Source organism: Balaenoptera acutorostrata, chromosome 16 (assembly GCF_949987535.1).
Source record: "Balaenoptera acutorostrata chromosome 16, mBalAcu1.1, whole genome shotgun sequence".
NCBI classification, from domain to species: Eukaryota; Metazoa; Chordata; class Mammalia; order Artiodactyla; family Balaenopteridae; genus Balaenoptera; species Balaenoptera acutorostrata.
This window is the reverse complement of record NC_080079.1, coordinates 33,581,388-33,598,249: the sequence shown is the minus strand read 5'-3', so window position 1 is coordinate 33,598,249 and position 16,862 is coordinate 33,581,388. Positions and strand designations below refer to the sequence as shown.

Below are 16,862 nucleotides of genomic sequence, written 5' to 3'. Positions count from 1 at the left end.
CTTGGCACTGTTTTTAACATAGTTGTTCTGTGTATATCTGTGTATACTAATCATGCTCTGTATATATCTAATCTGTTGTTACTATTTGTTACATAGTTCTTCATCTTGGTTATTATATATTTACTCGAATTCAGGATTGTCTCCAATTCTTTTCCACCTCACACAAGAACAGCAACAACAACACTCGCACACTTTAATGAGCGTCCTCTAACATATCCTCTTAGGGACGAGTGAGAAATTCCTTTGAAGGGTATAACCAGGAGTGGAATTGCCGGGTCATAGGTTATGCAAGTACTTGATTTGACAAAGTCATGCCAGCTGGATCACCAGAATAACTCAGTTATCAGAGGTTTTCTGTTTTATGGTTACCTCATCCCCACTGCTCTCCAACAGAGCATCCTAGAATCTTCTATTGAATTCTATTTTCTCCTGTATCCCTTTTATCCTTCACACATCCATTGTGAGCAAGCCACTGGGGTTCTCCTCTCCCCCAGTAGCCTAGATCCAGAGCCAGTTTATCACATTCCCCTTCAGGAATTTACAACACACCGTTGTATACTAAAGATAATTGTCATCTTCTAAAGGAGGTTTCTGTTTACTTTTCCTAAACATTTAAAACCCTGTGCCCATAATCTGTATACTTCTCCATGATCCCCTTTCAACTCACAAATATTTCTTAGGATTATCTAATCACTAAGGTGGACTACAAGCAGGTTGGACAAAGAAATTTTTGACTTAGTCTCAAAAGAAGAAATGTAAATGGCTAATATGAGAGTGGGGTGGGGTGGGGTAGGGAGGTCCAGCTTCATTAGTAGTACTTTTCTTTCTTTTTTTTTTTTTAATAAATGTATTTATTTATTTATTTATTTATTTATTTATTTATTTATGACCGCATTGGGTCTTCGTTGCTGCGCTTGGGCTTTCTCTAGTTGCGGCAAGTGGGGGCTACTCTTCATTGTGGTGCATGGGCTTCTCATTGCGGTGGCTTCTCTTGTTGTGGAGCATGGGCTCTGGGCACGTGGGCTTCAGTAGTTGTGGCACGTGGGCTCAGTAGTTGTGGCCCACAGGCTTAGCTGCTCCGCGGCATGTGGGACCTTCCCGGACCAGGGCTTGAACCCGTGTCCCCTGCATTGGCAGGCGGATTCTTAACCACTGTGCCACCAGGAAAGTCCAGTAGTACTTTTCAAAGAAAAGTAGTTTGAAATAATTAAGAGAAGTCCTTTTACTGATATAAAGTTGGGGAGTTTTTTAAAGAGATATTATCTATCTTTGGTGAGGTTTCAGGAAGATGGGCACTTACACACAATGCTGGTAGGGAATGTAAAACTGTACAACCTTTTCATAAAGCAATTTGAAAATGTGTATCAAAGGACCAAATAGTGACTTCACAGTGCAGAAAACTGGAAGGCATCATCTTGACTAAGTTATTAAAGTTAATATCACAAGTATTGGGATAAACCAGTATTATGCGCCTCCTGCTACAATGCATGAGGACACAACATCACTTAGGTAGTATTCTTACTAAAAATGTATAACCTGAATTGAATTATGAGGAAACAATGAAACCAAACCTAAACTGAGGGATCTTATAAAACAACTGGCCAATCTTCTTCAAAAGTGTCAAGGTCATTCAGAGTCAGCTACATAATTTACAGAGCCCTGGTAAAATTCAAATGTGAAATTTTCAAAATTTCTTTAAAAATGGTGAAGAATTTCAAGACAACAATAACATAGCATTAAATCAAATGTGCAGGGCAGGGCCCTGTGCAACTGGATAGTTAGCCCTGAGGTCATGAAAGACAAAGAAAGACTGAGAAACTGTCCTGCATTGGAGGGGTAGAAGGAGACATGAAAACTAAAAGGAATGATTGATCCTGCACCAGATCAAGGACATTAGTGGGACATAATGCAATATTTAAGTAAGGTCTATAGATTAGGTAATAGTATGATAGCAATGTTTCATTATTTTGATAATTGTATTGTGGTTACGTTAGATATTAATATTTGGGGAATCTAAATGAAGAGCGTATGGAAATACCTTGTGCTGTTTTTGCAAATTTTTGTAAGTCTCAAATTATTTCAAAATAAGTAAAAGTACAAGATGTGGGAGATCAGTGGGCATTGGAGTACTCACTGAAATTGTCTTGAAAAATAGAGCTTATAGCTGGGTTTTGTGTACCTTTATTTATTTATTTATTTTTGGCTGCATTGGGTCTTCGTTACTGTGGCGAGCTTTCTCTAGCTGCAGCGAGCGGGAGCTACTCTTCGTTGCGGTGCACAGGCTTCTCATTGTGGTGGCTTCTCTTGTTGCAGAGCACGGGCTCTAGGTACGTGGGCTTCAGTAGTTGTGGCACGTCGGCTTCAGTAGTTGCAGCGCACGGGCTTCAGCAGTTGTGGTGCACAGGCTTAGTTGCTCCGCGGCATGTGGGATCTTCCTGGACCAGGGCTCGAACCCGTATCCCCTGCATTGGCAGGCAGATTCCTAACCACTGTGCCACCATGGAAGTCCCAAAGCTGGGTTTTGGATAATGGATGAGAATTTAATGGATAGAAAGGAGATTTAATTGGACATAGGAAAAAAACATATAAAGGAAAGCAAAATCTTTGGCTTTCAAGTCTAATTAAAAAATAAAATGTATATTTATATGATTTCCCCTATTATTCCATTTCTGATAAATTTTCCTGAGAAAATAGCCAAAGATATGTACAGATATTTATATAAAATGAATCAAACTGCACCAGTGTTTATAACAGTAAACAATTGGAAGACATCAAAATGTCCAATAATGGGGTTGGTTAAATAAGCTTTTATTTCATCCACAGATTAGGAAACAACACAGCAAATTAAATCATCTATAAAAGAGTATTCAATTAATATTGAATTTGATTAGTGCTGGGTAGAGGGATTGTGGCTTTTTAAAAGTTTTTCTGCTTATGTTTTATTGCAAAATGACTTCCTGTTATACTTTTGTTATCAACATACAGACATCACTGAAAAAAAGAGAAATATTTAACCTACTTCAGGTCTGGCCCCAAACGTTTCTGAAAATACTAACACTTAACAAATGTTAGTCCTCCTTATAGTGAATTTATGTAAAACCTCTCATTTGATTATAGCAGTACCAACTATTTGCAGAACAGGTCATTGTTTTTGTAAGTCTGTGCATAGTCTTTAAATGTAGGCTTGTAGATGCTTTTTTCTCCAAATGTAGCTGAATGCCCTCTTGCAGCATAAAAAATGTTTGCAACTCTTGCTTCTTCACAATTCATAGCTATGACATGTATTTGGAAGTCCTTTTCAGACTATTCTTTTAAAGAATTGCCATTTAATCAATTTAAAAATATCATAAAAAGGAGAAGTATAAAAATCCAAAAAACTCCATCATTCTCTTTTCATACCTATCCTTTTGACCATTATCAAGCTAGAGATGCAGATTTTATATGTCATTATAATTATGATATGCAATTGTGTATCTCTACCTTTTATTTAATATTATTTTGTAAAATTTCCCCATATTTCTGTATTTCTATCATTTTAATTATCTTCATAATATTTCACTGATACACCTAGTTTTTCCTACACTTCCCATATTATTGACAATTTAAGTAATTTCTAATTTTTAACTATTAAACATTTTGTTACAGGCATCTTTGTATAGCTTTTATTTTACTCTCTTGAATTATTTCCTTTTGACAGATTCCCAGGAGTAGGATTGCAGTGCCTCTTGATATGTGGTATCAGTTTGCTTCCCCAAAGGATCAGTATGCATTTCTAGAGCATTTCATCAGTCTCTTGGTTTGTGGCTGGCCCGCTGTGGTTTACCAAACAGCAGCTGCTTTGTGATCTTACTATCATTCATTCCCCACATGTCTCACCCTTCTGGTTAATCTGCAATACACATCTTCTCAATACTTGTTATCTAACTATAACCCACAACCTTAGTCCTAGTCACCTTCTCTTACCGGCTGAGGCTTTACCAGGCATGCATGGAATTTAAATTATTTGTGGAAGTTGAGGATGATTTCAGCAGCAATCCAAGTCACATAGTCACACAGAAGATTGTTTCACAGAACTTTTTTTTGGATTTTGATACCAAATTTATTCCACATCTTGTCAGCCAATTTTCAAATGGACATACCACATTTTGTTTAGTCAGTTTGTCATCAAAGACTCAGTTTTCAGATCTGTATATAGTGAGGACAACCTATAGTTATTTTAGGTTTCACTAGTGCATACTCATACAAAACGAACCATCTTTAGGCTAAACGTTCATCCGTGGACAATGAAATTGCATGTGTTTAAGAGTGTAGTTTTATTCACCCATTTATTCATGTATTTTTTTTTTTAAAGGAAATCCTTTATTTTTATGGCTGTGTTGGGTCTTCCTTTCTGTGCGAGGGCTTTCTCTAGCGGTGGCAAGCGGGGGCCACTCTTCATCACGGTGCGCGGGCCTCTCACTATCGCGGCCTCTCTTGTTGCGGAGCACAGGCTCCAGATGCGCAGGCTCAGTAATTGTGGCTCACGGGCCCAGCTGCTCTGCGGCATGTGGGATCTTCCCAGACCAGGGCTTGAACCCGTGTCCCCTGCATTGGCAGGCAGATTCTCAACCACTGAGCCACCAGGGAAGCCCCATGTATTCTTTTAATAAATGTTTATTGCTACTATGTGCTTGGCACTGTGGTTGATACTATTGCTAAGAAGGTGAACAAAACAGCCATACTCCCTCCCCTCGTAGAGCTTGTAGTGTAGTGTGTGTGTGTGTGTGTGTGTGTGTGTGTGTGTGTGTTTGTACAAATGCCAACCAAATATATTTATATATATATACATATAAAATTATAGCTGTGATACTGACTACGAAGAGAAAAGGTGCTATGAAAGCATATAACTAGAGTCTAAACAATTGGAGCGGAGATCAGAGAAGGCTTCTCTGAGGAGGTGACATTAAAACTGAGTCCTGAAAAAGCATAGGAGTTAATCAGGTTAACAAGGTGGGGAAGAGTCTTCTAGGCAGGGGGACCAACATGCACGAAGACCCTTAAGGAGAAGGGGCTGAGCACATAATTTCAGAAACATGGAAAAGTTGATGTGTCTGAAAAATGATGAGTGAGGAGAAAGGAAATGAGAGATGAGATTGGAGAGGTAGATAAAAATCAGCATAACACAGACCCAGGTCATCATGGAGAACAACCTAGATATAGAAGCTTGCACAAGGAGCTTTGTAGTAACTATGACAAAAAGAAGACCAACGCAACTGAAGTTCAGGGAGTTTAGGAGAGAAGTGGGAGGGGAGACTAGACAAGTAGACAGACCATGAAGAGCTTTGTAGGCCATGAAAAAGATTTTGTCTGTGGCCTTGAGAGAATAGGAAGCCACTTACATTTGGATTAAGGAAGAGGAATCCTCCCAAAGAGTACTTAGAAGAAACAGCCAAAATTCAGGAGAAAAAAATGGAGACAATAGAGAAATGAAACCTAAGGAAAAAGTGTTTCTTTTAAAAGGCTGAAAGGTTAATATGAAGGTGACTAAAAAAGCAGGGCAGTGACATGATCAGATATGTGTTTATTAAAAAGTGCTCCGGGGCTTCCCTGGTGGCGCAGTGGTTGAGAATCTGCCTGCCAATGCAGGGGACACGGGTTCGAGCCCTGGTCTGGGAGGATCCCACATGCTGCGGAGCAACTAGGCCCGTGAGCCACAATTACTGAGCCTGCGCGTCTGGAGCCTGTGCTCCGCAACAAGAGAGGCCGCGATAGTGAGAGGCCCGCGCACCGCGATGAAGAGTGGCCCCCACTTGCCACAACTAGAGAAAGCCCTCGCACAGAAACGAAGACCCAACACAGCCATAAATAAATAAATAAATAAATAAAAATTAAAGTTCCCTCCACTCCATCATCAAAAAAAAAAAGTACTCCGGCGGGACTTCCCTGCCGGTCCAGTGGTTAAGACTTCGCCTTCCAATGCAGGGGGTGCGGGTTCGATCCCTGGTTGGGGAGCTAAGAACCCACATGCCTCACAGCCAAAAAACCAAAACATAAAACAGAAGCAATACTGTAACAAATTCAATAAAGACTTTAAAAATGATCCACATAAAAAAAATAAATCTTAAAAAAAAAAGTACTTTGGCTGCAGCATGGGAAAATGTTTGAATGTGGCCCCAAGTGAATGTGGAGAGACCAGTTGGAGGGTAATTCTGTCACCCAGGAAAGAGATGATAGTAACTTAGTCTGGGTGGGTAGACAAGAGTGTGAAGTGAGTACATTTAGAGGATATTTACATTAGATCCTTAGACCTTACCCATCTTATAGCTGAAAGTTTGTAAGGGTCTCTCAGCTGTCTAATTTCAGAAGATCTAATGTAAAACATGGTGAACTACAGTGGATAACATTGTATTATATAATTTAAAAAAAGATATTTAGGAGGGTAAAACAGACAGACTTTAGTGACTAGTTGGTACATTAGCCTTCTAAGGCTGTGATAACAAATTACCACAGATTTGGTGGTTTAAAACAACCTAAATTTATTCTCTCACAATTCTGGAGACCAGAAGTCTGAAATCAAGATGCTGGCAGAGTTGGTTTCCTCGGAAGGCTCTGCAAGAGAATTCACTTCATGCCTCTCTCCTAATTGATGGCACCATCAGCAATCCTTTGTGTGCCTTTGGCTTATAGATGCCTCACCCCAATCTCTTCCTCCATCTTCACATGGCCTTCTTCCCAGTCTCCATGTCTCCACATGGAGACACTCCATGTCTTCTCTTCGTCTTTCTTTTTTTCCCCCACTATTATCACTGTTTGATTTTTTTAATTTAAATTTAATTTTATATTGGAGTATAGTTGATTTACAATGTTGTATTAGTTTCAGGTGTACAGCTAAGTGATTCAGTTATACATATACATATATTCATTCTTTTTCAGATTCTTTTCCCATGTAGTTTATTACAGAATATTAAGTAGAGTTCCTTGTGCTATACAGTAGGTCCTTGTTGATTATCTATTTTATATACAGTAGTTCGTATATGTTAAACCCGAACTCCTAATTTATCCCTCCCCAAAATATGGAACACTTCATGAATTTGCATGTCATCCTTGCGCAGGGGGCATGCTGATCTGCTCTGTATCATTCCAATTTTAGTATATGTGCTGCCGGAGTGAGCACTCCTCTTTTTTCTTTTACAACGACATCCATCACACCTATTTATTAGCTCTGTTAGGAGAGGGAGTATGTCTAATCCAGGATTATCTCATTTTGGGAGCCTTATCTTAATTATATCTACAAAGACCCTTTTCTAAATACAGTCACATTCACAGGTACTTGCGGTTAGGACTTGTATTTATCTTTTGGGGGGACACAATTCAACCCACTACACCTGGATAAGGGGATAAGAAAGAGGGAGGTATCAAGGATGACTCTTGGGTTTTAGGTGTGTGAACTAAAGTACTGTCATTTGGTGAGATATGGAATATTATAATAGGAGCAGATTTGGAGAAGGCAATTATGAGTTTAGTCTTGGACATATTGGGATCAAGGTGACTTTGAGACTACCAAGCAGATATATTGGGTACACAGTTGACATATAGGACCTGAAGAAACTGAATGGAGGGTGGTGGTATGTATTAAGATGGAGAATGCTGGAAGAAAACTAGGAAAGACTCATTTTAGTCATGTTATGTTTATGATGTCTAAAAATATCTCCATGTAAATATCAAGAAGGCATTTGGATTATAATGTTGGACCTGTAGATAACAAATTCAAGAGTCCTCAGTTTATAGATGATCATCTAAATCATGAGATTGCCGAGGGTAAAGGGTTGAATAAGAAGAAAAGAGGGTTCAGAACTATTCCATTAGGAAATTTCAGCTAAAAAGGAAGAATTCTCTCTTCCCTTGAGGAGACTGAGAAGCAGTGGCCAAAGAGGTAGGAGGAAAACTAAGTATGGCAACAATAGAATAATGAAAACTGAGGAAAAAGAGTGTTTCTTTTAAAAGGTTGAAAGCCAGGTGAAAGAATGTTTCAAAATGGAGGGAGTGATTAACAGAAAAATCAAGCAAGATGGAGACTGACATTTTTCCCTTAAATTAGGGACAGGGAAGTCATTGATGAGGGTAAAGAATTGTGGACAGAAGCTAGAATGGAGTAAATTGGGGCGGGGGTGGGAGGTGACAAGTGAGAAAATAGAGACATCTTTAAAACAGTATTTTTTGGATATAAACTTACAAAAAGTTATAAACATTGAAATAGTACAAGGAACACATATATCTTTCCCAGATTTGCCTACTGTTAACATTTGAAAAAATTTTATTTAAGTACAGTTTACAATGTTGTGTTAAGCAAAGTGACTTGGTTGTCCATATATTTATTCTTTTTCACATTCTTTTCCATTATGGTTTATCACAGGATATTGAATAGAGTTCCCTGTGCTATGCAATAGGACCTTGTTGTTTATCCCACTGTTAACATTTTATCCCATTTACTTTATCCCTTGTTCTGTGTGTATGTGTGTGCATGCATAATTTTTTTTTCTAAATCATTTGAGGGTAAATTACGTATATCATGGCCTTTTATCCCAAATACTCCAGTGTACATTTCCTAAGAGCAGAAATATTTTCTAACAGAATATAGCAATTATTAATTATAAATATCAATTTTTACATTGACACCTTTACTTAATACACTGTGCTGTGACTTCCCTGGTGGCGCAGTGGTTAAGAATCCGCCTGCCAATACAAGGCGCACGGGTTCAATCCCTGGTCCGGGAAGATCCCACAGGCCGCGGAGCAACTAAGTCCATGCACCACAACTACTGAGCCTGAGCCTGCGCTCTAGAGCCTGCGAGTCACAACTACTGAGCCCGTGAGCCTAGAGCCTATGCACCACAACAAAGAGCAGCCCCTGCTCGCTGCAACTAGAGAAAGCCCGCGGGCAGCAACAAAGACCCAACGCAGCCAAAAATAAATTAAATAAATAAATAAATTTATGGGGAAAAAAATCCACTGTGCTTATGACAATTGTGTCAGATGATCTAATAAAGTCCTTCATAGAATGTTTTCCTTTTCTCTACCTAATACAAAACCCAGTTTAGGGGCAGGTATTGCATGTACTTGTCATATTGTTATATTTAATCTCAAGCCTGTCCACAGCTTTTCTTTGTCTTCTATGATACTGCCTTTTTTTGAAGAATAGAGTCCCCCCCATTTCATTTTTTAAAATAGAATTTTCCTCATTTCAAGTTCATCTGATGATTTTGTGTGATTAGACTGAGGTTGTACATCCTCGGCCACACTGTATCCTTCTCAGGGTATCACATCTGGAGGTGCACAATGTGTAAACATCTTTTTAAAGAAGCTCGCTTGTTCAGGGAAGGAGAGAGATAGGTTGTAGCTATAAGGCAGCATTTTCCAAACTTGGCTATAAATTAGAATGACTTTAGTGGCTTTTAATACCAGTGTAAGGGCTCCTCCTCCAGAGATATTGACTGAATTTGTCTTGGGTGTGGCCCAGACATCAGCATTTAAAAAAAAAACCTCCCTAAATGTTGCTGCTAATGTGCAGCTAAGTGAGAAAAAGTGTATGTGGGTGTTGATGATGGTGATTTAACATGATAGAAGGTTAAGCTTTTGAATGCTATTTGGAAATCCAGTGTAACAAGAAAAAAAATGATGATTAAAGAAAGGAGCTTTGAGGTCTTTTTTGGAGGCCTTTGTACTCTCCTTGAGTACAACTGTAGCAAAATAATAATATGGGATAGTGGTACCATTCTTCACTCTTCAATAACGAGAATTGGGTCATACACATAGAATATGACTAAATATGTGGGGTTTTTTTTAAAGGAAGGAAATTCTTTTTTAAAATTTTTTTATTTATTTTATGTTTGGCTGTGTTGGGTCTTCGTTGCTGCGCACGAGCTTTTCTCTAGCTGCGGCAAGTGGGGGCTACTCTTCGTTGCAGTGCGCAGGCTTCTCATTGCAGTGGCTTCTCTTGTTGCAGAGCACGGGCTCTAGGTGCGCGGGCTTCAGTAATTGTGGCACGTGGGCTCAGTAGTTGTGGCTCATGGGCTCTAGAGTGCAGGCTCAGTAGTTGTGGCGCATGGGCTTAGTTGCTCCGTAGCATGTGGGATCTTCCCAGACCAGGCTCAAACCCGTGTCCCTGCATTAGCAGGCAGATTCTTAACCACTCTGCCACCAGGGAAACCCTAATTACGTGTGTTTTGAGAATTTCTGTGAAAGTCAAATTTCTCAGAAATGTAAGAATCCAGGTATACCAATAGTTTTTCATATTTTAATATTAATTAATATTAATTAATATTTTACAGCAGAGATTAAGAATATGCCTTCTCATCATAATGATTTCATCTGATTTATAGGACTGTACCAGGATATATTATTTATGCCTGAGTTGTAGTAACGTAATATGGTAACAAAAGTTTTTGATGTCAAACCCTTAAGGACCACAGAAAGGATATGCTACACCTTGAAAGCAGATTTTTGTTTTTTTCTTTGTAAGATAGGATATGATACTATTTATCAGATAAGTCGGAAACTTTTATTGTTGAAAGTGGGACATATAACCACTAATCACTAAGAAGAACCACTAACATTGTTTATTATGCAATACATATTACTGTAGACAAAGTTACAAAATATAAATATGTGTCAATTTTGAAGTCTGCACTGATAAAATAGAAGGGTTGTATGGGCTATTATGGTTCATAAAACCTGCTTCTATTGACCGTGGGAGAGAAAGGAGTTGAACAAAATAAACAATTAGAAGAAACTGTATTTTAAAAAGAGTATGATTTCATAGAGGAAGAAATAGAGTGGTTGCTTGAAAAAAATAAGTTAACAAGTTAGGGAAGTTTTGACAGCAGGAAGAAAATTGCAAGGATAAATTCTCTAGGCATAGAGGAAAAAGGTTGAAAAGACAAACGATTGAGATTAGATTCTCTTAGCTACCCTCATCTTTACCATTGTACAACTATACTTATGTCTAGGTATCTCCTACATTAACTTAAATTTTTTTATTGGGGTCAAATTCACACAAAATAAAGCCATTTAAAAACGTGTAATTTTAGCTTTTTCCAGGCGGCGGGGACAGAGGTGGGGCTGGCGGGTCCGCGCGGCCTTGGGGCCAGAGCCCGGGTCCCCGCCCGCCCCAGCGCCCGCCGCCGGCCGAGCCCCGCGCCCTGCGCTTCCGTCCTGGGTCGCGGAGCCCGGAGGCGCACCCGGGTCCGCGGGAGAGGTGGGCGCAGAGGTCGCTTGTGTTGCGGCGGGCGGGGTGTGGCGAGGTTCCGGCGCCTCCGCGGAGCATCGCGGGTCCGGGGCTGGGAGCGCCGCGGCTTGCTATGCTCTCTGCACTTTCCCAGCTCTGAAGCCTCGAGAACACGGCTAGGCAGCAGTAGTTTAATGGGGAGTTTGCCTGCTTGGAACTAGGGGCCTGCTGGGGTCTCAGTTCTTTCTTGGCTGGCCCCGGAACACGAGGTTGCCAGGCGTGTGACAGCAGCAGGTAGGAGTGAGCCGCTGGTGCAGTGATGAGCAGGAAAGGAAGGACACTGGCGGTTGGCCTGTGAACCTAGGCAAGAATGACCAGCCAACACAATCCAGACCGAGGTCCATGGGCCCAGCTCGGTCCTGTGGGGCTGGTCAGTGGAACAGACCTGCAGGTGTGGCTCTTGTCACTCTAGGACTGGCTTCAGGACAGATCCTGCTGATGAGCCCAGGGCACAGTCCTCAGTTCTCCAGGAGAGTGCGCCGGAGGGGAGCCAGGGGGGTGTGCGCGACTCAGCAGGGTGGCGACGGACGTCCAGTCTGCCGGCAAGGGCACTGGGGAGCCGGGGGAAGTCATGGCCTTGGGAATCTCCTCTGCTGAAAAAGAACCTGCGGGCTTATCAAATAACTTTTGTGTGGAACGTTGGTGTGTTGAAAGCAGTTCTGTGTGCTTTTGCCCCTTGGTGTGGATCAGCAGTGCTGAGGCAGCAGGCGTGACACAGAAGTGTGAGAAGAGACCATCTGGAATCCCCAAACTCCAGGGAAACTAGAGGTGACAGCCAGCCTAGTGAAGAGGACAGGAGTTGGGGGCTGGTGGCGGTGGCAGCAGCACAGCAGGTGCCCCTCGTCTCAGGGTCCTAATCCTGGCTCCAGCTGGGTGGTCAGGGGAGCTGCAAAGTCTTCTGGGCAAGCAGAGCCCACAGTCCTGAGCTGTTCTTCGCTGTGTTTGGGTCATCTCCCCCCATCCAAGGGGAAAAATCTAGATGAGGTTTAAGAATCAGTGCTTTAAGAATGTGGATCTCATAGTTGAAACCTTGGAACACGTGTTTTCAGCACAAGGCATTGCAGTGAACAGAAGGATTTAACGCCTTTTCAAGGAGGGTGTCTCCATGTGGCAGAACTAGAGAATAAATGGGTCTTAAATAAACAACAACAAAAAAAAACGTGCAATTTGGGACTTCCCTGGTGGCATAGTGGTTAAGAATCCGCCTGCCAATGCAGGGGACACGGGTTCGAGCCCTGGTCCGGGAAGATCCCACATGCCGCTGAGCAACTAAGCCCGTGCGCCACAACTACTGAGCCTGCGCTCTAGAGCCCGCGGGCCACGACTACCGAGCCTGCGTGCTGCAACTACTGAAGCCCACGCGCCTAGAGCCTGTGCTCTGCAACAAAAGAAGCCATCGCAATGAAAAGCCCGCGAACCGCATCGAAGAGTAGCCCCCGCTCGCAGCAAATAGAGAACGACCATGAGCAGCAATGAAGACCCAACGCAGCCAAAAATAAACTAAAAAAAAAAAAAGTGCAATTCAATGGCATTTAGTACATTCACAGTGTCATGCAACCGCCACCTGTATCTTGTTCTAAAACATGTTCATCACACAAAAGAAAACCCCATATCCATGAGGCATTCCTGCCCTATTTTTCCCCTTTCCCCAGCCACTGACAATCTCCAATCTGCTTTCTTTCTCTATGGATTTACCTATTCTGGACAGTTCATATAAATGGAATTATATAATATGTGACCTTTTGTGTTAGGCTTCTTTTACTTAGCATAATGTTTTTGAGATTCATCCACTTTGTAGCATGTACCGGTACTTACTTCCTTTTTATGGCTGAGTAATATAGTATGTTGTGTGTATATATCACAATCTGTTTATCCACTCCTCTATTGATGGACATTTCGGTTGCTTCCATCTTTTGGTTTTTATGAATAGTGCAGCTGTGAACATTCATGTACAAGTTTTTGTTTGAACATCTGTTTTCAATTCTTTTGAGTATATACCTAGGGTAGAATTGCTGGGTCATATGGTAATTCTATGTTACTGAGGAACAACCAAACATTTTCCACAGCAGCTATACCATTTTACATTTCTACCAGCAATGTGTGAGGGTTCCACTTTCTCCACATCCTCTACAACACCTGTTATTTTCTGCTTTTTTGATTATAGTCCTCCTAGTGGGTGTGAGTGCTATCTCACTGAGGTTTTGATTTGCATTTCCCTGGTGCTTAATTATGTTGAGCATCATTTCATATGCTTATTAACAGCTATTAGCATATCTCCTTCAGAGAAATGTCTGGTCGAGTCCTTTACTCATATTTATTTATTTATTTTTGGCTGCGTTGGGTCTCCGTTGCTGCGCGCGGGCTTTTCTCTAGTTGCGGTGAGCGGGGGCTACTCTTCGTTGCGGTGCACGGGCTTCTCATTGAGGTGACTTCTCTTGTTGCAGAGCACGGGCTCTAGGCTCGCGGGCTTCAGTAGTTGTGGCATGTGGGCTCAGTAGTTGTGGCTTGCGGGCTCTAGAGCGCAGGCTCAGTAGTTGTGGCGCATGGCTTAGTTGCTCCGCGGCATGTGGGATCTTCCTGGACCAGGGCTGGATCCCGTGTCTCCTGCATTGGCAGGTGGATTCTTAACCACTGCGCCACCAGAGAAGCCCCTTTACTCATTTTTAAATTGGGTTGTTTGTCTTGTTGTGAGTTCTTTATATATTCTGGATAGTAGACCCTTATCATATATATGAATTGCAAATATTTTCTCTTTTCCTATATTAGCTTTTCCACCTGTGTCGTGGAGGTCATTTCTTCTGAAAGATCTTGATACTAAATGTATTGCTAACCATGCCCTTGCCACTTAGTCTTTACTTAGGGCCTTGAAAAATGCTCATTATAAAAGACACTTGACGTTTCTTAAACTGGGTGCTAGGTACATGGATGACCATTTTATTTACACATTTTAGTTCTCATATATAGGTTACATTCACTCTTTTGTGTGTGCATATATATTTTAAACGCTTGACAGTGCTGCTTCCTCTAATTCTCCATTCTCCTACTGCTGTCCTTTCATTGACATACTTCTAGAATGAGCTGTCTATATTTGCCAGTTCATTTTATCCACAACTAGTGCCTCTTTAATCCCTCGCAATACAGCTTATTTGTCCGTCCTGAAATAGCGACACCTTTGAGTCTCTGCCCCACCTCCATCTTTAGTCTTTCTTCCTAGATGATGCTACTCATGACTCACCTAGTTGCATTATGCAGATGACTCTTCAATCTGCATCTCTAAACCGAAGCCCTAACCCAAGATTTAGAACTCTATATGCTGGATATTCTTACTTTCTTCTTATTACTTACTTATTACTTACTTATACTTATAAGTATAAATATTACTTATTACTTTCTTTCTTATATCTACCAGATATATTTCTCCTATTAATCAAGTTATTTCCAATCCAAATCCTTATTTCTTCAAACCACATCAGTTTCAGTCTCAAGAGTTTTGTAGTAATTTGGCTGGTTCCTCCCTCTTCAGTCACTCCTTATATCGGATCAGTTATCACATCTGATTTCTACACTTCATTTCCACTCATTGATTATCACCCCATTTTAATCCATTTTCGTGGGGTGCTGGAATTATTTCAATAGCCCTCTCTGCCTGACTCTACTTCCTCTTTCTCCTTAAGTGATAATGGAAATCTTTAAGAGGGGGCGATGTGATGAAACGTGGTCCTAGATAAGAAAGATAACTCTGGTAGTATTGGGGAAGATGAAGTGGAGAAGGAAGAGTTTTGACCTGAGGCCAAGAAACCCTAAATTGTGGCAATGGAGCGGTGGATATAAAAGCGTAAAGTCGACTAGCGACCAATTAGAGCTGGAAGGACTTACATCTAACATACTGTATTCTACTCCCATAAATTAAGTACGTCAAGTGAATTTTTGCTAAGCGAGCCATACCCGTGCTTCTGTAAGGACCGTCACGTTCCGCGTGGGCCAACCAGCCTCCGTCATCCAGACGCCGGATTCCAGATTGGCAGTTGGAGTGTCACGGAGCGCGTCTCTCTAGCTACCGTCTCTATGGTTCATGGAATCTCCAGGTCGGGGTTTGACCGGTCTGGCTTTTGCGCGTGCGCTAGCCCAGGCGGGTGCCCGCCCTCCCGCAACAGCCCGAATTCCCGGGAGGGAGGGGCGGGTTTGGGAACGGTGCGGCGGCAGCCGCTGCTGCCCCAGCACTCAGGGCTCTTCCCGGACCGAGCCCGTGCCGGGGAGCTTCCGCCGCCTCCTCGGGTGGCGCTCACCCGGCCCCAGATGGTGGGTCCGGAGGATGCCGGAGCCTGCTCGGGAAGAAACCCGAAGTTGCTCCCTGTGCCGGTGCCTGAGCCCGCAGGCCTGGACGGGAAGATGATTCGGGCCACGGGCGGCTTTGGCGGAGGCGCCGGCGCTGTGGAGACTCCGGAGGAGGAAGAGGAGGAAGAAGAGGAGGAGGAGACGCCGCCGCCTCAGCAGCTCCTTAGGCGTTATCTCGCGGCGACCGGGGGGCAGCTGGAGCCCGGGCTGTGCTACTGTCCGCTCCCCGCCGGCCAGCCCCGCGTTCTGCCGCGCTCGGCAGCCCCGCACTCGGACGCCTGCTCGCCGGACGCGGTCTCCAAGCACCGCGGCGCGGAGGCGGCGGATGCCCGCGCGGCGCGGCACGGAGGCATGACGAACGGGGACTCGGGCTTTCTGCCGGGCCCGGACTATCGCGACCTGGCCCGCGCCGGCGGCCGGGAGCCGCGCCACCGCCGCCTCCGCCCGGAGGGGCCTGGCGACGAGGGCGCGGACGGCGCGGGCAGCCCGTCCGACTGGGCCGCGCCGCTCGAGGACCCGCTGCGAAGCTGCTGCCTGGCGGCGGCGGACGCCGAGAGGCCCGAGGACGCGGGCAGCGGCTCGGGGAGCAGCCTGGCCAGCAGCGGCAGTGGCAGCGAGGACTTGGAGCAGCCGGGAGCCGGCCCCGGGGGTCCCGAGGAGGGCGCGTCGCCGGTCACCTCGGCCGAGAGGACTAGCGGAGGCGCCAGCGCCGAGTCGCGCCTCGTTTTATCCGACGTTCACTTGAACTCTCGGAACACATTCGAGGTGAGCCGCCTCCAGAGCGCCCGCGACCACCTGCCGCCGTCGGGGCCGCCGGTGCCCTCGCCTGCCGCGGAGCAGGGCCCCGCGGGGACCTCGGCTTGGGCTCGACGGAGCGGCGGCTTCGCCGACTTCTTCGCCAGGTACAGCGCAGACTGCGCCGGGGTTCGGGGAGGGCTCGGGCCGGGAGCTGGCGTAGAGCGGCGTGGAGGCTCTCGCTGGCGTCCGGATTGAGCTTTGATTTTTCACCGGGGGAAGAGGAACTAGGTCTGCATTGTGTATCGGAGAAGCTGTGAGCGCGGGGAGCCAATCTTTTTGTTCCCCTGTCCGCTGGACGCTCTACCTGCCATTCACACCTGGTTTCTGTGTTTTCAGGCCGGCGTGCTAGTGCCTTACCTACAGTTTTCCCTCTTCCGGAAAAACAGACCACCTTCCTCGTCCCCATGTACTACAAAGGATTAGGGGCGGGTGGCGGTGCGGTGCGGTGTGTGTGTACCGGTGCGGT

At 44.0% G+C, this 16,862-nt stretch overlaps 1 protein-coding gene and 1 non-coding gene across 4 annotated transcripts in view; one reads left to right on the top strand and one right to left on the bottom strand.

Annotated features, from left to right (window-relative positions):
- Positions 1-16,862, top strand: part of TBC1D12 (TBC1 domain family member 12) — a 122,877-nt gene that overhangs the window by 20,295 nt on the left and 85,720 nt on the right. The window contains exon 1 of one of the 3 annotated variants that reach the window (XM_057530501.1): positions 15,410-16,500. The exons of 1 other annotated variant lie outside the window; for it this stretch is intronic. In XM_057530501.1, the coding sequence (XP_057386484.1) occupies positions 15,560-16,500 (941 nt within the window). In that variant the 5' untranslated portion in view covers positions 15,410-15,559. Of the gene's footprint in view, positions 1-15,409; positions 16,501-16,862 lie in introns of those variants that run through there. One more of the 3 variants, XM_057530502.1, reaches the window with a different exon arrangement.
- Positions 7,047-7,153, bottom strand: LOC114238535 (U6 spliceosomal RNA). The gene has a single exon (XR_003623866.1). It is a non-coding gene; the product is annotated as a U6 spliceosomal RNA (small nuclear RNA).